Genomic DNA, 25,395 nt, shown 5'->3' on the forward strand with positions numbered 1-25,395 from the left:
TTAGTCGAATCATTTCTGCATGGTTTGGGATCATTGATTGACAGTCTTTAGCCAAGTGTGTTGCATACACTTTCTGACCAACTGTTGCTAGTCAAAGGTAGACCTATTCCCTTCTCACCTGTAGAATACAAGGGGTTAATTCTGCGTGGCGTCAATTCCCCTTCTGTTCCACAATCACGTGAGCCTGTTATTGTGGCGCTCGAGCTCCGTGATGACCCGTCACCGGGGAGGGGGAGGACCGCTCGTGCACTACCGACAGGGACCTGTGAGCGCGAGCGCTCTCTGAAACTCCAAGTCCGACCTACCGTGAGATGTGTCGCGAGCTGTGGATACTCAGAAACTCGGTTTCAACGCACACCGAAAACCAGCACTCTGGCTTCTCCTGCAGTAAACAGTTTAACAGCCTTTATCATTTAGGAACGGCGCGCTCTGGGATTTTATAGTCAAGTTGCCTCAGAAACCAACCGGCAGGTGAAGTTGACTGTTCCTCACTTCAGCGCAACCTATTTGGCGTTGATGGTGGGAGGTGAGTAGCCGTTCGTATTTGCTGCCCAAAGCTTTTATCAGCACCACACAAGCAGCCTACGGACCCTGTGGTGGCTGAGCGAAAGTAGCCTCCGTTTCAGAGAAATAAAGCTCAAGGTTGGTTTCAACAGGTCTATGGTTAGACATGCAGTCTGGTAGTGGTAGTCTATTCTGTGATGCTGAGAGACCGCAGCGTGACATTACCTTAAAAACGGGGAAGTGAGAGTTATTTGGACGTGACTACGGTGTTCTCTAATTGTACAATATTAAGGCGATGTTTCACATTAGCATCTCTCTCTCGCTAGCATTTCGTTGTGTGAGGACCTGCAGTCCTGAAAATTACTTAATTTCCACATACTCCTTCTGATAAGCCTGACAGACTGCATGAATGAGTTCATTTACAGTAGCCTTCATGGAACAAACCTGTTTGCGTTTGTTTGTAAAAGTCGCTTGTTTGATAATTCTGACTGGGAGATATGGCTTGTCTCCAGGTCCAGTCAGCCTACCCCAAAAGTCCTCTCTCTCTCTCTCTCTCTCTCTCTCTCTCTCTCTCTAGTGACCTCAGCAACATGTCTCTTTCTATCTCTCTCTCTCTGTCTCTCTGATGACATAACATTCCCACCTTGCCTGGGCTGTGTGGCGTCTAATGGCACTGCCAGTGTGGATCACATCAGGGCCGAGGTGCTGCGGTGTGAGTGCCACACCGTCCCTTTGATAGTGCCCCGTAAGCGGATTAGACCACAGCTCTCCATGGCTCTCAGCGCTGCCCTCGCCTAGCCTGCCTTTGATGTGGGAGAGGTGAGACATTGAGATTAATGGCCACCACCAGCACAGCAGCAGCACCGCTGCACATCAGCCGGTTCACAGGGCCGCCGCCTTGGGCGGCACAGACCTGAACCGGGTCAGGGCCAGATGTGGGCCGGGACTGGGCCAGGGGTGAGCCAGGACAGTTCTCACCACACAGGTTGCCGATGAGGCCGTGGCTGCTGTTAACGTGGTCAGGTGCTCCTTCCTGGTGTGTGTTGTATGTTGCTATCCCAGCAAGCTAGGGATCTGATAGTGAAAACATGTGGCAGAAGTTCTGGTTCTGGTTATGGCTATGGGATTTGGCAGAGGCTTTGGTCCGAAGCGAATCGTGGAGCAAACATGGTGGGAGCAGGTGCCGAACCATATTGGAGAGCTCACATGGTCTTCTTGTTCAGGGGGATTTTTCCTCTCTCCCTCTCTCCCTCTGTGTCTCCCTCCTCCCTCTCCAGATAGGGGTTGTTGTATGTGTGTGTTGTATGGGGTAGCAGTCATCATGAGGGAGTGCAGCAGTACAGCACTGGTGTGTTGGTATATCACCCTCAGAGTGTTGTCCTGAATACACCTTACCAAGATGGGAGCAGTCAGAGAGACCTTACCAAGATGGCTGTTGACTTTGGCCAAGATTGGGCTGTGAAGAGACTCAGATCCACTCCAGAGTGAGTGAGCTGTTCTCTGGTTTGACTGTGAGGTGGTGCAGATGAACATACAGTAGGGCCTCTCTTAGGAAGCATGAGCCCCACTTGGAGGGAAACTTCTCCTTGAATGTTTCTGTAGTCACTCAGCCACCCTGCCCGGATGAGACGTCTGTGGTCTGCCGGCAGAGTACTGTTGCACTGGCCCACGTGAACTGGAACTGGTCTACCAGAGGTCTCTGTGGTTCAGTGAAGGCAGAGCTGGACAGTTAATGATTATCATCGGGGTGTCAATGAGTAATCAGTTATCTGCTTATTAGCTGGACGCTGAGAGGGGATGTAGAGGGCATTCTCCCTGACCCACAGGACAGGACTGTGTGGCCCGGCCCCTCAGTCATGCATGGACACTAAGGTCAGAACTCCACTTCCAAAAACATTAGGAACATCAACCTACTCTGCAACCAAACTTGTAGATTTACAGCTGTCTGGTAAGTGGAACCTTACCACCTACAGGAGAGCGTTGCTATAGAGACGGTTATTCTGACTGCCCTGATGGATTATCACACATGTTTGGGAAGACATAGCGGTTGTAGTTTGTTTTTAAAACAATGTTCTCTGTATCGTTCTCACTGTAAGTACGTGTAGTTGTATACAGAGTGTGTGTAGGGCTCTGCAAAGTAGAGTAGGTGTTGGGCTGTGGTAGCCTAATGTCCAGGTGTCCAGGTGTGTGTGTGTGTGTGAGAGTGTGTGTGTGTTGGAAAGGTGGGGGGTGGATTGTGTTCAGCAGGAAAGGCAGGGTTAGCCACTCTCTTTTTACAAGGACCAGTTGGAGTGAGCGAACCTGCAAGTTGTGCAGCTTTGCGAGGGTTTGTGTGTGTGTGTGTGTGTGTGTGTGTGTGCGCAGGGTGGAGTGATGGGGGGGGGGCTGCTGTAGGAGGAAGAGGAAGAGGATTATTGAGGATGGCTGGGTGATTGTTTTAGGGCACGGCTGAGAAAACATTGCCGATGCATTGTGTTTGCTGTTTCTGCACAAAGATGTCCCCAACTACCCTCACACGGCCTGGCTGATCTGTCCCAGTCGGACTGGGCCAGCGAGCGCCACAGAATGGCTCTTAGGCCAGTCAATCTAGCGTTTGACCCATAACTAATTGCAATAGTAATCATTCAAAGTTTTTTGTGATCCCTAGGTATATCTAATTAACATATAAAAAATCTACCCATTTATATTTAGTGGAACATACTTTTTTTCAAGGTCAAAGGTAGCAATTTCCAATGCATTTTTCCATTGGGATTTACTACTGGTGAAATGGGTAAAATTTTAAACTATAGATATCAAATTGAAACTTTCACAGTTGTTTACTCACATTAAGGCAAAGATTTTTTGTATTGCAAGTTTTCTGAAATGTGATGTTTAGATATGCAAATGAGACCAGTTTTACCTAAATATGCAATAATTTGCATATATTTCTAGAAAACTAAATCTGAACAATAGGTACAGTCAGCTTCAAAATAATTGCTGCAATTTGCTTCTATATTGGATACCAAAAGCCTATGCAAAGGGAATATTAGATATTACTTCATATCACCTCAGAAATGAGGAAATCAAGTCAAGTCAAAATCAATGCGTTTCAATGGAAGTACATTATAGAACAAATGATTGTCAATGATATATGGTATGATGGAAGTATCTCAGTGCATGCCAACTCACTTGATATGTTTATGTCTAAAGGTCAATATCTTCCTTATGTGACTTGGCATGCATTGAGATACTTTCATCATACCATATCATTGACAATCATTTGTTCTATAATGTACTTCCATTGAAACACATTGATTTTGACTTGACTTGATTTCCTCATTTCTGAGGTGAAATGAAGTAATATCTAATATTCCCTTTGCATAGGCTTTTGGCATCCAATATAGAAGCAAAATGCAGCAATTATTTTGAAGCTGACTATACCTATTGTTCAGATTTAGTTTTCTAGAAATATATGCAAATTATTGCATATTTAGGTAAAACTGGTCTCATTTGCATATCTAAACATCACATTTCAGAAAACTTGCAATACAAAAAATATTTGCCTTAAAGGGATATTCCGCCATTTTTGGAAATACGCTCATTTTCCACCTCCCCTCGAGCAAAACAATCGATATTTACCTTGCTCCCGTTCATCCAGCCATTCTGTGAGTCTGGCGATACAACTTTTAGCTTCAGCCTAGCATAGATCATTGAATTGGATTAGACCATTAGCTTCTCGCCTGCTAGCTTCATGTTTAAAAGTGACTAAGATTTCTGGTAATTTTCCCATTTAAAACGTGTCTCCACTCAAGTTAGAAAGTGCAATAAGACCAACTGAAAATGAAACCTGGCGTTTTTCTAGGCTGATTTGACATGGAACTACACTCTCATCTGGCGTACTAATCAAGGCAACTTGCAAACGTACCATAGGCACAGTGATATCGTACGCAGCATCTGAAAATAGTCCCCATAGACAACAAGCAGAAGTAGTGCCAGTAGTTTGTAAGTTGCCTTGATTATTACGCCAGATGAGAGTGTAGTTCCATGTCAAATCAGCCTAGAAAAACGCCAGGCTTCATTTTCAGTTGGTCTTATTGCACTTTCTAACTTGAGAGGAGACACGTTTTAAATGGGAAAATTACCAGAAATCTTGGTCACTTTTAAACATGAAGCTAGCAGGCGAGAAGCTAATGGTCTAATCCGATTCAATGATCTATGCTAGGCTGAAGCTAAAAGTTGTATCGCCAGACTCACAGAATGGCTGGATGAACGGGAACAAGGTAAATATCGATTGTTTTGCTCGAGGGGAGGTGGAAAATGAGCGTATTTCCAAAAATGGCGGAATATCCCTTTAATGTGAGTAAACAACTGTGACATTTTCAATTTGATATCTATAGTTTAAAATTTTACCCATTTCACCTGTAGTAAATCCCAATGGCAAAATGCATTGGAAATTGCTACCTTTGACCTTGAATAAAAGCATGTTCCACTAAATATAAATGGGTAGATTTGTAATATGTGATGCAGGAGGGTTTAAGGATCAATAAAAAGTATGAACCATTACTATTGCAATTAGTTACAGGTTTGGCCCTTTTTTGAGCTAGATTGACTGGCCTATCTGGCCACTTGTTATCACAGATAGAACTTGGCCACGTTTCCCAGATTCCCTTCCCAGAAGCGTTCTCAGAACGTTCTTAGAGCGCTCTTAAGAAGTTCTTAGCACTTAAGAGCTTCTTAATGAATCTGGGAAACCTGGCCCTTGTCTGCATGTCTGAAAGTACCTGCAGGATGCAGGTACTACAAAACAGTGTGTGTGTGTGTGTAGTGTACCGTAATTTCCCAACTATTAGCTGCAATTTGTACATTGGTTTTGTTTATTTTAACTGGCATAAAACACTGTCCTGCGGCGGCTTATACACAATGCGGCTAATATACAGGAAATTACTGTAGGTGTGTCAAAGCTTTACGAGAAGGAGATGTTGTCCAGGTTGTTGACACAATGGTATTAATGCTTCTGGTAAAAATGCTTTTAATTTTTCGGGAACATTTTGACCCCGTCTCTCTGTCCAAATGTAGACAGTGTCCAGACCAGAGAGAGGGCTGAAGACCGAGTGGCCGTCACGTCGCCCAATCCCTTTGTCCTCTCTCAGTCTAAACAGTGCTGGAGGCTGCATCCGCTGCAATCCACCCTGGGACTGATCTCTCCACTTGTCCTTATGAATGAGGAGCACTGTGGCACATGATGTTAGTCAAGAGGAAAGAGCAGAAAGAGCTGTGTGTGTGTGTGTGTGTGTGTGTGTGTGTGTGTGTGTGTGTGTGTGTGTGTGTGTGTGTGTGTGTGTGTGTGTGTGTGTGTGTGTGTGTGTGTGTGTGTGTGTGTGTGTGTGTGTGTGTGTGTGTGTGTGTGTGTGTGTGTGTGTGTGTGAGAGAGAGAGAGAGAGTTAAATTTTTGCGTTCGTACATTCTTGTCATTCCAGATCACTATAAATCAAGAGTTAAAGGTGATCACCTGTTCATATCAGGGTTTCAGTCCTGGGGGAATTGTGTGTGTATGTGTGTGTGTGTGTGTGTGTGTGTGTGTGTGTGTGTGTGTGTATGGTTAGAAGTGTAGTACTATAGCAGCAGGGCTCTCTTGGCAAGCGTGGTGCATTGTATTAATACCGGAGCCTATTATGCAATACTGCATTAGACCCATTCTGTCACAATCACATACTCACACATGAATACACACACATGAACATCCTGGTCACACACACACACACACACACACACACACACATACAGTACACTCACACAGGGAGAGAAAGACATTTGAATGCTCACACAGGTGTCCTTGAGAATAAAGCAGTCCCACACCACACCCAGAAAACACCTGAGACGCATAAAGAGGGTTTGTATAAAACTACTTGTGTGAGAACATCATCAGTGTATAAATATTTGATGTGTGTCGGTGAGAGTTTAGTATAGGTGTGTATTTGAGAATATGCTTTTTCTGTGTGTAAAAGTGTGGTTTTATGTGCGTCAGCGCAAAAACAAATTACACAGTGAGTTAGCATGCATTGTGGACCGCACGCCTTATACAAATTGTATACCGGGCATGACAAATATAGGAACACAATCAGATATTTGTGGTCCCTAATCCAGTGTGTAGTCACTAGTCAGTGTTCAGTTTTTCTCCCGATGAACGTCCTGCCCAGAGGGTCGGCCTCAGCGGGCACATACAAATCATTATGGAGGTATTTCTGTGGAAGAGTTCTCTCTCTCTGTCTGTGTGTGTGTGTGTGTGTGTGTGTGTGTGTGTGTGTGTGTGTGTGTTTTTAACCTCTCGGCGTGGAGCCTGTGTGTGTTTTAATAGCAGGTGGAATTTGAGAGTGTCTGGCCAAGGGCAGCTCAGTTTCGGATGCAGTCATGGGTCATTCACACCACCTTTCTCTCTCTCTTGCTCTCATCATCTCTCTCTCTTTCTCTCACCATTTCTCTCTCTCCCTCATCATCCCTCTCTCTCTTTCTCTCTGTTATCATCTCTCTCTCTCTCTCTCTCTCTCTCTCTCTCTCTCTCTCTATCTCTACTCATCTATTGCTAACACTCTGTCTCTGCCCCTCCCATGGGTGTAATTGTATGCAGTTGGACCCTTGCCAGGCCCAGAAACCTTTTGAGGTGTTCCTTATCCATATGATAGTGCTTGAAACATCTCTCCCTATCCCCCTCTCCTTCTCTCTCTCTCTCTCTCTCTCTCTCTCTGTGGAGACGATGCATCAGTTCTGTTTCCTGCCCTTGTTAAAGCAAGAATTTTGGTTGATTTCCAGTTTTATAAACTTATGCAAGATCTAGAAACTTTTGAAGCTGTGCCGTGCTGCAAGCAGGCACTTTGTACTGTTACTGAAGGCAATTTGCACTTCAGTCTTCTCCTGTAACTTCTTTTTCTTTTTTTCCCCTTGATCCATTCTTAAGTTAGAGTCTTTTCGGTACAAAATGCTAACAGTATGAATTTGCTGTTGGTTCGTTTGCTATTGGTATTGTAGACCAATAAAGAATCTTTTAAAATCTCAAAATCTCTCTCTCCCAACCCCTTCTCACTGTGTCTCTCCCTTTTTCTTTGAGCAGTGACATCATGAAGGATAGTGTCATTTGAACAGTGAAAAAGAATGATTTGAACAGTGTGGTTGTAAAAAAAGGGACTGATTTGAACAGTGTTGCAGTGAAAAACAAACATATTTGAACAGTGTTTTAGTCAGAATCATGACAGAAGACAAGACAGAAGACAGAATCATGTCTTGATGTGTTACCTGTGTGAAAGGGGTTTGTTTACAGAAACTCACCTCCTTTATCCGGAATGAAAGGAAGCAAAAGATGATGAAAAGAAAGAGAGAAGATCCTACATGCTGCCATTTCAAAGCTCAGCTAGTGTTGTACCGCACGCAATACATGACGCAGCACAAGACCGCAACACTCTGGTGTTGAGTCACTTCCTCAACTCTGATTGGTCCTCTAGTGTCTGCGCACTGCTTTGGCTTAAAGGAACGATCAATGAAACATGCTTTATCTCCCTGCTCTTTGGAAGGGAGGCTTTGAGTGGGGCTTGTGTCAAACCTGTGAAGGAGTCCGTTCCCACGGTGAGCTAGGCTTGTTTGGTTTATCGCCGTAAGAACGGTTTGGCGGAACACGCCCTTTGTTGGCTGGCCAGAGGGTCGTCTCCGTGGAGATAAAGCCGGGTGTTTGTTTGCTTTTTGAACGGCAAGGTGCGCTCTGGAGCGGTTCTTATCAGGCAGGTACTGTACATCCCTGTCCAAGCCCTGGTCAAGTTCTGAATCACTGGGTCCATCTGCAGCTGACAGACGGCGCAGCTGATCAGACTTTAGGCCCGGCGCTTCGGACCTCATAACCAGGGGATGCTGCGAATGAGCCTTCCGGCTGGGCAGCCTGAGGAATTCATCTTTCCTGGAATGAGAGAACTGACCCCACCTCTCTCTCTCTCCCTGTCTCTCACACTCACATAGACACACACACATACACACCTCACCCACCTCTCTTACATATCTTTGGATCAGGTCCATTTGTCTGGAGAATTTTTATCCCCCCGAGACAGATGTGCTTTTATTTATCTCTTCTCTGCTGATGAGGTTATGGTGCATAGCTTCTTTATAGGCATACTAAGTCATAACTATCTGATGAGTCTAAAGGCTTTATTAAGGCACCATAAAACACAGAGGTCTTTGTAGGAGGGTCAGCTTGGAGCACACACGCCTAGCGGTTAGCAGCTCACAGGAGTGGACTCAGTGTAGATCTGATGAGTGATTAGCCCAGCATAGCTTCACTTCCTCGCCGAGGTCACGAGGTCGCAACAGAAGAAGCAGACGTCTCAGAGTTCAGGAATCAGATAAAGCTGTCTGCTAAACTTAAGCTAACACTGTGCTCTGATAACTCGGTGCTTCTCGGAAACTGATTCCCTGTGTTTCTGTGAAACCTGGTTGGGCTGAGGTGAGAGAGAATGGCGGCTGCATGTGAGTGTTATCGGGTGCTTGCATGTCAGTGAGTATGAATATTTGTCCGTGTTTAAATACATGGCCAAAACATGTGTGCTGGTGTGTGTGTGTGTGTGTGTGTGTGTGTGTGTGTGTGTGTGTGTGTGTGTGTGTGTGTGTGTGTGTGTGTGTGTGTGTGTGTGTGTGTGTGTGTGTGTGTGTGTGTGTCTGTGTCTGTGTGTGTGTCTGTGTGTGTATGTGTGTGTGTGCTGCCTGGCACCCCCTCCTCTTTGTCACACCATGCAGTATTCATAGGCGTGAGCTGAGCACCAAAGTATCAGGTGTGTGTTATGTGTGTGTGTGTGTGTGTGTGTGTGTGTGTGTGTGTAAGTGTGTGTTGTTTATGTGTGTTCCCGCGTCTGGAGTTACCAGGAGAGGCCTGCTGTGGCGTCATCAGGCACACACAAGGGCACAATGTTGTGTTATGCATCTCGTGCAGTGACCATAACAGTCCCCTGGGAAACACGTCAGAGCTCACTTCTGTTCCATGCCTCACCCATTAGTGAGGCCAAATTGCTTTGCCAGACTTGAAATTCCCCTCCTCTCCCTCTCTCTCTCTCTGTCTCTCTCTCTCTCTCTCTCTCTCTCTCTCTCTGTCTCTCTCTCTCTCTCGCTTGATGCCTTTGTTCCAACTTCACTGCTGTCCCTTTGGCCTTTTGTCCATTGGAATAGAGATTATTACGGGCTGAATATGCAGGTGGACAAAGAGGAGGATTATTGTATTCTTCCACGGGTTTCTCTCTTGTTGTCCCGTCACATCCTCTAGTTGAGGTCCCCAGCATTCGTAAAGGCTGCGGCTGGTACACCAAGAGCTCAAGAGTTGTCTTATGTTTGGAGCCGTAGGGAAAAGAGTGGGCTATCACTAGGTTATCCCCTATGTTTGGAGCCATAGGGAAAAGAGTGGGCTATCAGTAGGTTATCCCCTATGTTTGGAGCCGTAGGGAAAAGAGTAGGCTATCACTGAGTTAATACATGGAGGAGCTACTGGCACACTGAACTCAGCTAGCCTGCAGACGCTTCCGTTGTCTCGTAGGAGTCTATGGGTTTGAAAGTGAACAGTGATTTCTACTGGCCATTTTCTCTCTCACGTTCACTTCACTTCTTCCCAATCTCTCTCCCCAATCTCTCTCTCTCTCTCTCTCTCTCTCTCTCTCTCTCTCTCTCTCTCTCTCTCTCTCCATCTCTCCCTCTCTTGCCCCCCAACCCTCCCATGGTCTTTCACGGGCCGGCTGCCCTTTCCAGACCTGCTCCAAGCTGAATGTCATGTTTTGTTTTTGGTGAATAGTTATTTGTGCAGGTCTCACAAAGTGCCTTTTAAACCCTGTCTGCCTGCTTGTGTAGAATGCTATTACTGCTTCTTATGTGTTTGTGTATGGGTGTGTGTGTGTATATGGGTGGGTGGTGTGGGGTGTTCAGTGTGTGTGTGTTTGTGTATGGGTGGGGGTTGATCAGTGTGTGTGTGTGAGTGGTGTGTGAGTGGATGTTTGCGTGAATCGATGTGTTTTTACACCATGTGTTGAGTTAAACAAAGTCTGTGTGTGTGTGGGTGTGTGTGTGTGTGTGTGTGTGTGTGTGTGTGTGTGTGTGTGTGTGATCCCTCAATTGTAGACCTTTAACATGCCGGTTTGTTCCATCTGTGCGCCTATAGATGCTGTCAGGATGGAGCTGAGCAGAAAGGAAGTGCCTCTCTATGTAAGTCTCATATATACTACACATATATAACTCCACATGACACTTCTCTTTCTATGTAAGTCTCATATATAACTACACATACATAACTATATGACACTTCTCTCTCTGTGTAAGTCTCATATGTGACCATTCACAGCGAAATCAGTCGTTTTGCGCACATCGTTATTTTAAGAAAATCAACAATAACAAACTTCCGGGTTAAAATGTTGAATTTCACGTTTTCGCATAATTCGGCTGTATACAGTCTACAGTTTCATATCGTGAACGCATTTCACTGAAAAACCTACGTTTTGACTGTTAAACCCGGCGAAGATTCAACACATTTGCTGTCATTCCCGTTGTGCACGCGCCGCTTAAACAGGTGATTTCTCCTCTTCTGGCATATCGTGACAGGAGAACCATGTCAACTTTGGATGCGGTTATCTTAGCGATAGTTTGTGTAATACCCTCGATATACATATCGTTGGAAAGCTTAGTTTATGCCCGTTCACGTGAGCACAATAACTTAATTTACTAAATTTTACCGAAACGACTGGTTCCGCTTTACAGGGTCACATACATAACTACACATACATACCTCTATATGACTCCTCTCTCTCTATGTAAGTCTCATGTATAACTACACACATATAACTCTATACGACTCTTCTCTCTCTGTGTAAGTCTCATATATAACTACACATACATAACTCTATATGACTCTTCTCTCTCTGTGTAAGTCTCATACATAACTACACATACATACCTCTATATGACTCCTCTCTCTCTATGTAAGTCTCATACATAACTACACACATATAACTCTAAATGACTCTTCTCTCTTTGTAAGTCACATACATATTCCTAAATTACTTATTCTCACATATCCATATCTAAGTCCACCAAATCATCCCACCCTCCACCAAACTCATCTAAACTCATCCAAACTCTACAAAACTTTATGAAAATTTACAAAACTTTTCCAAACTCTTCCAAACTTTATGAAACTCTTCCAAACTCTTCCAAACTCTACCAAACTCTACCACTCTCCACAACTCTCCTCTAAGCTCCACCAATCTATACAGTACCAGTCTTTAACAAACTACCAAACTCTAGCAAGTTCTACACCAACGTGTTAGTTCTGTCCTTTCTCTCTGTTCTTTAAGCTCACTTCATTTGAGTGGGTGTGTGCACTCTGCCCCCCCTCCTCTCCCTCCCTCTCTCTCTTTCTCTCCCTCCCTCTTTCTCTCCCTCCCTCTCTCTCTCTCTCTCTCTGAGGTGAAACTCTTACCTGTTGTTCTTTTATGTCCTCCTGTGGGGACATGTCTTTTACGCCTGGCCTGCCCTTCAGATGACACTGTGTCTGTGTGTAGGATGATGTGTATATGTGTATATGTGTATATCTACGTGTGTGTGTGTGTTTCTGTTTGTTTGTGAGTTCTGTACCAAATGTGACTAAATCCCTCATTATCCGTCATTTCCCTCATTATCCATCTGATGAAGAGGCTTGTTATGATAGCATACACACACACAAACACACACACACTCACTCTCAAATGTGGGTGGTCTTGTCACGGAACTTCTCTTGCCATTACACCTGTTGTTTTCACTGTACTTACCTAAAAGCCTAACCTCAGCCTTTTGGTGTGTGTGTCCGTATGTGTGTGTGTGTGTGTGTGTTTATGTGTGTGTAGATGTGTAGGTGTGTTTGTATTTGAATGAGTCACAGAGTTGACAGTTGTAGGTGTTTCCACTGAAAAATAATTGTTATGATTTCAACATATTGATAAGACTCACCAAGCCGTTACGTTTCTCCCATGTTAGCCTTTTGCCATCAACCATGCGGACGAACACGTGTAGTTATTTATAGTCGGCAGGCCAACACCAGGAAATGTGCTTAGAAAACACTTTTGATGGCATTTTTTGTTAAAAGTTGGCAACCATGCTAGAAGTTATTAGAGGGCTCTGAGGTTCCAGAATCCAGTGGTTGCCAAAATAATATTCATAATTTAAGGTCAAATTTGAAGGTCAAAAGGTCAAAAACAATGCATTTTATGGTTAGTCTATTTGGGGGGCTCTATTTTCATAGCATTCATTTTTTAAAAGTTGGCAACCATGCTAGAAGTCATCAGTAGGGTCTGAGGTTCCAGAATCCAGTGGTTGCCAAAGTCATGTTCATAATTTAAGGTCAAATTTTAAGGTCAGAACCTCAAAAACAATAAATACATGTTATGGTTTGTCTTTTTGGGGACCTCTTTTTTCATACCATTCTTTTTTTTTTAAATGTTGGCAACCATGCTAGAAGTTAACAGTAGGGTCTGAGGTTCCAGAATCCAGTGGTTGCCAAAATCATATTTAGAATTTAAGGTCAAATTTGAAGGTCAAAAGCTCAAAAACAATACATTTTATGGTTCGTCTTTTTGGGGGGCTCTATCTTCATATAGCATTCTTTTTAAAAAGTTGGCAACCATGCTAGAAGTTGTCAGTAGGGTCTGAGGTTCCAGAATTCAGTGGTTGCCAAAATCATGTTCAAAATTTAAGGTCAGATTTGAAGGTCAGAACCTCAAAAACAACAAATACATGTTACGGTTTGTCTTTTTTGGGACCTTTTTTTTCCATGCCATTCTTTTTTAAAAAATGTTGGCAACCATGCTAGAAGTTATTAGAGGGCTCTGAGGTTCCAGAATCCAGTGGTTGCCAAAATCATATTCATAATTTGAGGGTCAAAAGGTCAAAAACAATGAATTGTATGGTTCGTCTATTTGGGGGGCTCTATTTTCATAGCATTCTTTTTAAAATGTTGGCAACCATGCTAGAAGTTATCAGTAGGGTCTGAGGTTCCAGAATCCAGTGGTTGCCAAAGTCATATTTAGAATTTAAGGTCAAATGTGAAGGTCAAAAGCACAAAAACAATAAATAAATGTTATGGATTGGCTTTTTGGGGACCTATTTTTTTCATGGCATTCTTTTTGAAATGTTGGCAACCATGTTAGAAGTTAACAGTAGGGTCTGAGGTTCCAGAATCCAGTGGTTGCCAAAATCATATTCATAATTTAAGGTCAAATTTGAAGGTCAGAACCTCAAAAACAATAAAATACATGTTATGGTTTGTCTTTTTGGGGACCTCTTTTTTCATGCCATTCTTTTTTTAAAATGTTGGCAACCATGCTAGAAGTTAACAGTAGGGTCCAGGACCAGGTCGCCGGGCTCACTGAAGAAGAGTCAACATGAGTCCACTTCAACATGAATTTGTTTTATCCACTCATGACTTTATATTGGGATGTTTGATTTAGCTTATCATAGAGCGGCTCTGGCCTGTCAGCCTGGGGCATTCGAAAATGTGTACATTCCAATTGGTTTTCGCTAAGCTACATCATAGTTCATTAGCATGATCTGGTCACCCAATTCGTTTCGCTTTATTATTTTGTTTTATGTGAGGCACATTGAGCTCCCCTGTATGAAATGCACTATATCAATAAAACTTGCCTTGCCACCGAATTTGCTATGGCCACCCTATTTGCAGAGAAATAATGACTTTCGTCACTCTGGTTGCTTCTGATGTGAACACACGGTTAGGTGATTAGTTACTTAAAACAATCTTCAGTTTTGCGGATGACAAGAAATATTGACATCATTAGGAAATAAAAACCGAGAGTAGAGACTGTATTGCACACTTTCCATGTGGAATTATTCATGGTCTACAGGCAAACTATGAGGAGGCTGACACACGCATCATCCTATATGCTGGAAGTAATTAATGCTGGGTACGAGAACATCATTGTGAAGTGCCGTGATACAGATCTCCTCCTTCTGCCTCTTCACTTCACTAGGGACCAAGTCTGCAAGGTGTGGATGATGAGTGGGACTTCCAAGGAATATGAGTGCTACCCAGTCCACCTTATCAATGAGAACTACCTGGGGTAGTTGTGGATAATGTACTCGGCTTCCATGCCCTAACTGGTTGCGATACTGTCTCCTCATTTGCTGGACATGGGAAGAAGTCATGTTGGACTGTGTATTTGCAACACCCAGAACTGTTACATGGGATTGGTTGGGATGGGCCTCAAGGTGACGTTGAGGAGTTTTTGTGCCATCTGTACAAAGCACCATGCACATCTTTGGGTATTGACAGGGCTAGACATGACTTGTTTCAGAAAGGCAAAAATGTTGGAAATGTTACCTCCAACAAGTGATGCATTGTCATTGCATCTTGCATGTGCGAATCACCAGGCAAAGGTATGGCTGCAATCTGACAAGGTAGATGTTATGGCCTGGTCAGATTACACGATATCAGCCCGATTCTGGCCATTTGTCGTGACCGACAAGTTTACAGCGTCGTATCCGATTTCAAATGAACGGGCACGACATCAAACGCGGAGGGAATCTTATAATATGACATGCTTCACGACTTGCGATTTGTCGTTCACAACGTTCTAAAACAGCCCGACCAAAAGACTGGCTTGTCAGAAATTTGACGGGAGTCGTAATGACGCGACCGATGCTTTCGGTGTATGTGGCCACTCTCCCGACCAAGACGCGGAGAGGTTTTCATGGTTCTAAAATCGTAAAGTGTGACATGGTGAGCGACAAAAACATTGTAGCCTATAGTCTGACCCTGCCATTAGTGAAATCCCTGAGGAGACAGGTGGTTGGAAGGTTGTAGACCAACACTTGGTGGTTGTGTGACTCAGGAACCTCCTGTTCCAAGTAGTTGCTTGGAGCTGATAACTTGTGGTTGTAGAACCAAGTGCCGTACACATGCCTGCACTTGCCTTAAGAATGGACAGCCTTGCACACCTGCATGCGGTTGTGATGCTGATGGATGTCTCAACAATGTAGGGATGGAACATGATCAGGACGAGACAGCCTTTTTGTAATACAGCAACAAAAATTGCACGTAGCAAAACATTGCATATATTACAAAAACATTCTGACATTTGAATTAACATTTTGCCTTGAAATAAAGAAGCATTCTTGTTATTCATTAGCAATATATTCTCTAGAGAACGTTTTGTGTTATTCATAGCATAAAGGAGTAATGGCCATATCAAGTCTATATATCCAAATTATTTATCAATAAAAATAAATATTTATCAAAAGAATCTTTCAAACTTTTCTAAAAAGAATGCCATGAAAATAAAGCCCCCAAAAAGACTATCCATAAAATATATTGTTTTTGACCTTTTGACCTTCAAATTTGACCTTGAATTATAAATATGATTTTGGCAACCACTGGATTCTGGAACCTCAGACCCTACTAATAACTTCTAGCATGGTTGCCAACTTTTAACAAAAAATGCCATCAAAAGTTTTTTTTAGGGTCTTGGCCTGCCGACTATTATGTCCAGGCTTGTGCGTTTGTGTGTGTGTGTGTGTGCACGCGTTTATGTGGGTGCCTGCATTTGTGTGTGTGCGTGCGTATGTGTGTGTGCGTGCGTGCATTTATGTGGGTGCCTGCGTGCGTGTGTGTGTGTGTGTGTGTGTGTGTGTGTGTGTGTGTGTGTGTGTGCGCGCCTTTGTGTGGGTGCGTGTGTGTGTGTGTGTGTGTGTGTGTGTGTGTGTGTGTGTGTGCATGCATGTGTGTGTGTGTGTGCGTGTGTGTGTGCGTGTCCGTAGGGCCTTTGCTTCGGCTGAACTTTTGCTCAGCTTGAACTTGTAGTTTAGTTTCCCGTCATGCCCAACCCTGCCTTTCGGCCTTCACCTCTCTGTGTAGGAGCTTTGTGTGTGTGTGCGTATGTGTGTGTGTGTGCGCGTGTGTGTGTGCGTGTGTGTATGCGTGTGTGTGTGTGCGGGTGTGTGCGGGTGTGTGTGCGTGTGTGTGCGCGTGTGTGTGTGTGCGTGTGTGTGTGTTTGTGTGTGTTTGTGTGTGTTTGTGTGTGTTTGTGTGTGTGTGTGTGTGTGTGTGTGTGTGTGTGTGTGTGTTAGAGAGAAAGAGTGGTATTGTAACTGGATATGTGTAAGGTTTATGGCAGACCCCACTAACGTAAACATGCCAGGGCTCACACTGGAAAATATAGTACAATGGACAAAACAGCTCATTGAATGGAGGCCAACAGGCCTTATTTGTGAAGGTTGTGTGTGTGTGTGTGTGTGTGTGTGTGTGTGTGTGTGTGTGTGTGTGTGTGTGTGTGGATGTGTGTGTGTGTGTGTGTGTGTGTGTGTGTGTGTGTGTGTGTGTGTGTGTGTGTGTGTGTGCGTGCGTGCGTGTGTTGATGTGTTAATGTGTGTGTGTGCTGTGTGTAACACTGGTACATTTCTCATGCTACCTCTACAAATATAAATATACCTTCATGTGAAATTTAGAGGAGAGAAAGAGGGAGAGAAAGATACATAGACAGACTTTGACTTTTAAAACCCCTTTAAAAACCATTATATGGACGAGAGAGAGAGAGAGAGAGAGAGAGAGAGCATCTGTCCTTGGTGTGAAGACAGGTCTTTTGGCCTAGTGTGTGTGTGTGTGTGTGTGTGTGTGTGTGTGCACGTGCCTGTGTGTGTCTATCAGGAGAAATGTCTTTGTAATGCGCTATCGTTGGCCCACTCCGAAACATCACCTGGTGTGGATCAGTATGCCAGCTCTTTGGATAAAACAAAGCATGCATACCTGTGTGTGTGTGTGTGTGTGTGTGTGTGTATGTAGCTGAAACTTTGAGTCCAGCTGACTCCAACCATGTGTCAGACAGTCCTGGCGGCTTAGCTGAGTCTCTCTGTCAAGTTATGAGCCCAACTAAACAGAGGTGGTGGTGGGGGGGGGGGGGGTCTCTTTCTCCTCTCTGGCTCTGCTGTCCTCAGAGGGAGAAATGGGGGGGTGGTATCAGAAGGAGTTGGGGGGGGGGGGGGGGGTGCAGGGCGCATCAGAGGTCCTCAGGTTACCTCAGGTTCCTTGTGTTCTCCTGGCCAACTCAGTTCCTGACTCTTGAATAGTTCTGCGACCCATCTTGAGCCAGTTAGATTGGTTTCACAGCCAGCAGCTGTCTGGAGTCCGTCTGGAGTGCAGACTTGGAAGAACTTTCTGGTGAAATCAAGTCTCAGTAACATGTAAAAAAACTTTTGCTTGTATTGGAAAGTAGTGTCATGGCTTTTAGAAATAAACAGCCAAACAGATTCCCGAGAAGTCACAGTTTTTTCTTTTGTATTATTTATTTGATTTCCGAGAGTCACAGGTTAATGGTTACCCACGTTTAGTTCTAATGCAAAAACACCTCTCAGATATGAAGCCCTTGTCTGATAGTGTGTGTTGACCCAGCGCGGAGCCACGGACACAATCGCACTGTGTGGCGCCGGTAATGAGGAAGTGATACAGAGATCTCCGCGGCAGACAGACCCTGTGCAAAAACAAATACCATTAGGGAAACGCTCCCAGGCCTGTCAATCACGCTGTTGTTGCCCAGCAACGTCAGGCAGAGTGGGCGACTCACCGTATCTGGGGTGTTCGGTTGGCGCAGAAATGCTGAGAGGGCTGTTTATATGTTTGTGTTAAAAGCAACAGGCTCAGGGGGCAGGTCTGGTTCTGCTCTTGAGTCAGTGGTCACCTTTGTGAGTGTCAATTTCAGCTTCAGTATGAGTTCAGGAACTGTCTTGACTTACACACATATGAAGTTTTAATATTAGTTCAGGAACTCTCTGACACACTGTTATAATATTAGTTCAGGAACTCTGCACACATACAAGCCATACCTTATCTACGGTTATGTTATGTTACTAAGCAGACGCCTTTGTCCAAAGCAAACCTAGTCATCTTTACCTGATAGAATCTGTGGTATTGGCCTTTGGACAGTGTATTTATTGATAATGTGTCTATCAGTGTCTGTTGTGTTTTTACTGATTTGCATTGACGTCCTTTGAACACTGTAGCAGAGGAAATGTAACAGCTAGGTGCCCGGAGGGGGGGGTCATCCCTATGTTCCCCGGGTCCTATGTTCCCCGGGTTTCCCTAAAAGGGTCCTATGTTCCCCGGTCTCAATACACACCGGGGAACATAGGACCCTTTTTGGGAAACCCGGGGAACACAGGACCCTTTTTAAATAATAAAAAAGGTGTCCTATGTTCCCTGGTCCCATACAAAGTGAGGGACATAGGACTCGGGGGACATAGGACCCAGGGAACATAGGCAGCTCCCCCTGGAGGCCAACCCACTTTAGCATCAAAGATCTCATTGATACAAGAGCTAGCTGCTCTTGTATCAATGTACATGATTACATCCACACCAGAGTTAGCTGCTTATAGTTTAGCCTTCCAGATCACATCCATACAAGAGTTAGCTGCCAAGCAACCAGTTAGCATAGCATATAGCTCTTGTATGGAGGTTATTCTTGAGACTAAGGCAGCGGATCCATGCCTGATCCACTGTATAGGAAGTGCAGTCACCCCTGACACCATCCAGTGAGATTCCTTCTCAGGGTCACAGTAGTAGAGTATTTGAAGTATGTGTGCTATGTTGTATGAGCTCAGTGCTAAAAGCCGTTGAGAGCCCTAACAGTTTCAGTAACAGGACAGAGTACTTTCCTGACATTTTAAGTGATATATCCGCATTACAGTTGTTTTGAGCAAAGGTATGACTAACGAATGTGGCACACACACACACACACACACACACACACACACACACACACACACACAGACACACACAGACACAGACACAGACTCAGACACACACACACACACACACACACACACACACACAGACACAGACTCAGACACACACACACACACACACACACACACACATACGCACACACGCACACGCACACACACACACACACACACACACACACACACACACACACATAAACACACCCCCACACAGCAAGAGAGAGGGAGAGTTACCCTGGAGGGATTTTTATGATGACTTTCCGGGTTTAGAACATTTTGTCTCTATTGTTTTTGGGCTTCTTGGCAATTCCAGAATGTCATATGACTCACCCTCGGCCTTCTGGGTATATCATTTATGTCAGAGTGGCAATGCACTCGTGTGGGCCTGTGTGAGAACATGTAGTAACTTTCAGATAACCTATTACAGATACTGTGTAGGCCTACAAATGGTTTGTCCTTGGCGATAACCATTGCTAACACCAGAATACACGATTCACACTCCTCATATACCAGTCCGTTTGCTTTTATAATTATCACAGTGATAGTGATTTCAGTTGACCTGTGTTACGGCGTAGGCTCGTTTACACCATAACATAATAAGGAGGCAAGAAACAGTAGTAAAGAATATCAAATTTATTGAGAAGTATAATCAAACTAAGTAAATTATACGTGTCTAGGGTATGTTGATGCAATGTCGTGCATGTATGGATGTGGTGAGTGTCTAGTAGATCAGTATAAGAATGTTAGCTGTAAAGGGAAAATTATCATTAAGATAAGAAGAGTGAGTTATAAAGAAAGCTAGAGCGTGCCTATGAAAGAAGTTAGCCATATAGTGCCTATGTGAAAGGAAAGAGTGCCCCAAATGAAAGAGAGAGAGAAAACCTTTTATAGCCCAACCCCTAAGTACAGGTGATACCAATAAGGCACTTAGGGCACCCATGACACCCAGGCCTAGTGCCGCCCGTGCACCGACTTCACTAGACCCATAGGGGTCATGGTTTTGACCTAGGTGGGCGTCACATCTCCCTCCCTAAAGAGGTTTGCTTAGGGCAAACCGAAAAACACAAACAAACAACGACCACCTGTTCTACACCAAAATTCACCTCCCTAGATCCAGGCGCCTAGGCTAGGGGGAAAAAAGATGACAGGAAAACAGGCAGAGTGAAAGAAGTGGAGGAAAACAGAATTAGCATCAGCGACAACATTATCTTTGCCTTTAATGTGAGTAATTCTTAACATTATCCAAGGCTTCTCGACATGTGATCGACCACTCAAACGGAGGTTAGTCAAGGGCACAACTATGGAGGCAACATTTTTGCAAAAAGCCATACCCAGAAATCTCTGGAGGTCGCGACGGGTTGCTGGTGCTGGAAAATCGTTACTGAATTAAGACGTCTATAATCAGTGCAGAAACGAAAAGTTCCGGCTGGTTCGTTAACCAACAAACAGGGGGAACTCCAGGCACTGAAGCTAGGTTCGGCAAGATCATTGGCTAGAAAATAATCTACCTCCTTCTGCAACAATTCTCTTTTTCGCGGATTGACACGATAGGCGTGCTGCTTGATGGGTAAAGCGTCGCCGACGTCAATATCGTGCTCAATCGCAGATGTACGGGATGGAACATCTGGAAACAGACAAGGAAAAGACTCAATCAACCCAATGATATCTGCCTTCTCTAGATCTGACAAGTGAGAGAGATGTGAAGGCAAATCGGCCAAGAACTCTGAGTTTCGCAGGCGACCCTCCACAATCGCTTGCGACGGACCCCTCACCCCCTCATCAAACTCTTCACTGACGGGATCTAGAGACAAAACCTCATTAATAGAACAGACACAATCAGAATTGTTAGAGCCCCCTACAGGCGTGGCGGTAACCAAAGCGACAGACACAGATGGTACAGAGGAAAAGTAAGGCTTTAACAAGTTGATGTGACAAACTTGAACTGCCTTACGCCGCTCAGGCGTGCCAATGAGGTAGTTATGGTCAGAAAGGACCTTGACAACCTCATAAGGACCACTATACTTCGCTTGAAAGGGACTATGAACAAGAGGCAACAAAGCTAAAACTTTGTCACCAACATTAAAACTTCGGTGTTTAGCCTTACGGTTAAAAAGACGCTGCATCTTACACTGAGCTTTACCCAGTTTACGTCTGGCAGCAGCTCTAGCTTCGTACAAACGATAGCGGAAGCCGCTAACGTAATCCAGCACATTAACCGGAGCTTCAGCTACACACCACTCGTCAGCCAGAACAGCCGTTGGACCTCTTACCGCATGACCGAAAACAAGTTCATTAGGGCTGAAGCCTGTGCTCTCCTGAACCACCTCTCTAATTGCCAAGAGTAGCCAGGGGAGACCCTCCTCCCAGTCAGACCCGAGCTCAACACAATAAGACCTTAAAAGTGACTTCAAAGTCTGATGAAATCGCTCAAGGGCACCCTGACTTTGAGGATGGTAAGCACTTGAGATGTTGTGTTTGGCTTTTAACTGTTTTAATGCCCTAGAGAACTGTTTCGACATGAAATTAGAACCTTGATCACTCTGAATGATCTTCGGGATTCCAAAAGTAGACATGAAGTTCGTAAGAGCCTTCAACACTGACTTAGCCGTAATAGACCGTAGAGGATAGGCTGATGGGTAGCGCGTCGACTGGCACATCACCGTTAACAAAAAGCTATGCCCTGCCTTGGATCGAGGCAAGGGACCCACACAATCAACAATGAGGTGTTCAAAGGGGTTGGACACAGCAGGTATAGGATCTAAAGGAGCGACAGGAATCTTCTGGTTCGGTTTACCAGTCAATTGGCACACATGACAAGATGTAATATAAGAAGAGACATCTTTTCTCAACTTTGGCCAATAAAACCGGCGCACAATCCTGTCGTGAGTCTTACGCACTCCAGTGTGTCCTGCCACCTCATTATGCGCTAGATCCAACACAGCATTCTGAAACTTATGTGGAACAACCACCTGCACAACAGGGTTAGAGAAACTCTCTTGTTGAAACACGTATCGCCTACACAACAAGCCATCTTGCATGAAATAGGTCGACACATCATCAGGACTGTCTTCAGCAGCCAATGCAAACAAAGGTTCAAGAGAGGAGTCAGCTGACTGTTCTTTAATCAGCTCCTCACGTGAAACCTTGAACAAAAGTGGCAAGGAACAATTTTCTAGCTCATTAGTGTCTAACAGAGTAGATGGTAATTCACTACCACTCACCTCCACAGGAGGGACTACTCCAACAGAGTCGATCTCAACATCTGAACTTTCGTCACCCCCAGTGGTGCCACCAGGATCAGCGGTAGTGTTCTCTAGCTCCCCTACAGGTAGCTTCAAAGAACTACTGTCAACATCAGGAGAAACAAGAAAAGTGTCCTCTAGAGACACAGAGTCAACACCACGATTCGCCATAGCGCGAGTGACCGCGCAAGCTGGAAAGACATCAAACTGCCACTTGGAGGACCGACCAGGCTTTGATGGTAGTTCAGGCAAAGACGAGACAATAGGGGGAGAAACTGTATTGGCATTACCCCACACCTTCGACCCAGCCAAGTCATTACCCAACACAAATGACACACCTGCTATAGGGAGAGATGGACGAACTCCAACCACTACATCACCAGAGACCAACTCAGAAGACAGACGGACACGATGCAATGGGACCTGCACAGGAGTCATTTCAAACCCTCGGATTAACACATGTGTTCCAGTGTCAGTATTAGCTGACAAAGGCAACACACCAGACAGTAAAAATGACTGAGCTGCGCCAGTGTCTCTCAGTATGCGAACCGGTACACCTCCTGACTCATTAGGCAAAGAAACAAAGCCATCTGTTACAAATGGAGCATAGTCGGTGTCAAACTTAGCTTTACCAACTTCAGTAACAACCGCAGGGCCAGAACTTGCAACGGTATTCAGAGACATGTCAACACCACAAGATGCCACCAAGCCAAAACTCTTGGTGTTCTTACCACTCTTCCTCTGAGGGCATTCAGGAACTTTATGACCTGGTTTCCTGCAGTGGAAACAAACGATCTCTGTCTTACCGGGGAGAGGACGTTTTGAGGAGTGAAAAGGAGCCGTTGGTGAGAACTTATCACCATCTCCAAACTGATTCTCCCTATGAAGCACTACACGCCTATTCTGAGGACTACGATTACCAGGAACACGCTTGTGCGTAAGAACAAACTTGTCCGCTAGAACAGCAGCATTGTCAATATTTTTCACCTCTTGTTCACACAGGAAAAGAGCCACAGTCTCGGGGACACAATTCATAAAATCCTCCAAGAGAACTAGTTGTCTCAGTTCCTCTTTAGACTCTGCTTTTTGGGAAATACACCACCTGTCGAACAAGCGCTGCTTTTCACGTGAAAATTCAACAAATGTCTGCTTCTCTGATCTTCTCGCATTCCTGAATTTTAGACGATAAGCCTCAGGGACAAGCTCATAGGCATGGAGAACAGCATTTTTCACAACATCATACTGTGTAGCCTGCTCATCACTGAGAGCAGCATACACCTCCATCGCTTTCCCTGTGAACACGCATTGCAATAAAAGTGGCCAATCCACTTTAGACCATTTAAGACTGGTTGCTACCCTTTCGAAGTGGGAAAAGTATTTGTCCACTTCCTTTTCTGAAAAGGGTGGCACGAGGCGGATATTCTTACTAAGATCTAGAGGACGTGGTTGAGGAGGTTCAGTTTTCTTGAACTCCAACTCAAGCCTCTTCATATCAAGCTCATGTTGCATGCGCTTGATCTCTAGCTCTTGATTGAGTGTAGCCATCTGAAGTTCAATCTCCCTCTCGCTTAAGGCCCGATCCTCAGGACCAGCCCTAGGCTTCGGAAGTCGCCCATCTGAAGCAGCACTCCCTCCAGCACTCGCTACAGCTTTCTTTAAAACACCTGTGGCTTCCAACTGGTTTTTAACAGAAAGATACAATGTCTCCTTTCTATTTTGCTCTTGAGATGTTACAATCAAGTTGTAATGTTGAACAACTTCTAACAAATGAGCTTTACTCAAGCCAGACAACAACTCCTCAGAAGGGTTGGCAATAAAGTCTGCAAAAGACACCATTGTAGAAGACAGTGAGCTACAACAATACAATAAATCCAATTACACCCACAAAGCGAATACAAACAGCAAAAGGCCGTTGCTGTAGACTACCTATGCCCACAATAAGCAAAAATCCACTTAATTGACCAAAACTGGCAATAAGCTAAATCGCAACAGGCACAGAAAAACTCAAACCAAAAATTGAGGCACAATATAAGAATGTGAAGAGAAAAGAAGAATCACACAGGCTACTACAACTTCTCCACGCACAAAGAATCAATAGACTACACAATGTCAACGTTTTACCGCTACAAGCAATGGCAAAAACCACAAGAAGTCTATTACTCTCAAAACAAGCTTTAGCTAGTGCAGAACATCACGTTCAAACAATCAAGCATTAGCATTTAACACACAGAACATCAAGTTCCAACAATCAAACTCACTCGCTTTATTAATTGGCAAAGTTACTTATACAAAGCATTAAGCTAAACGAGGCATAACCTCAACAAACAGTAACTTTAAATCGCCAAAGCGTTCGCATGCATAGCCCGAAGCGTCGCTGAGACAGGCTACACAAACAACAATGAACGACAATCGACCTATAATTAGATCACTGAACGTTCAATTACTTCGCTACAATGTATCACAATGTATCACAAAGTAGTGCAACGAACGCAAACAACAAAGCTAACAAACTAAGCTACAAACAAAGGAAATCACTTACCACATCCGCAAGCATGGATCAAAATACTCCAACATACCTCCAGGTGAGACCCATCAGCTGACTGTCGTTAAACTCCACGGTAGCTGTGTGGATGACGCAGGCCTCTGACTCCTAATTACTGAACTAGGCAGCTAACTGGCCTCGCTAGGTCTTCAGGAACGTGCCGGTCTTGGGATGGCTGATTAACGCTGAACTCGCAACAGTTGAACTGCTCGAAGCGTATCCCTGACAGGAATTTAGAACTCCGGGCCAGAATTGTTCCCAAAAACAACAAACTAAAATAACAAACAAAACAACAAATGTACACCGAAGGAAAGGCGAAGAGCCCAGCTGGAGCACACTGACTTT

At 44.5% G+C, this 25,395-nt stretch overlaps 1 protein-coding gene across 3 annotated transcripts in view; it reads left to right on the forward strand.

Annotated features, from left to right (window-relative positions):
- The first annotated feature begins 312 nt into the window (after positions 1 to 312).
- Positions 313 to 25,395, forward strand: part of arhgef28a (Rho guanine nucleotide exchange factor (GEF) 28a) — a 106,412-nt gene continuing 81,329 nt past the window's right edge. For 2 of the 3 annotated variants that reach the window (XM_062554028.1, XM_062554030.1), the window contains exons 1-2: positions 2,328 to 2,452; positions 10,655 to 10,698. In XM_062554028.1, coding sequence (XP_062410012.1) covers positions 2,365 to 2,452; positions 10,655 to 10,698 — 132 coding nt within the window. In that variant the 5' untranslated portion in view covers positions 2,328 to 2,364. Of the gene's footprint in view, positions 527 to 2,327; positions 2,453 to 10,654; positions 10,699 to 25,395 lie in introns of those variants that run through there. The other variant, XM_062554029.1, reaches the window with a different exon arrangement.

The sequence above is a fragment of the Sardina pilchardus genome, chromosome 14, assembly GCF_963854185.1.
Source record: "Sardina pilchardus chromosome 14, fSarPil1.1, whole genome shotgun sequence".
Taxonomy (NCBI): domain Eukaryota; kingdom Metazoa; phylum Chordata; class Actinopteri; order Clupeiformes; family Clupeidae; genus Sardina; species Sardina pilchardus.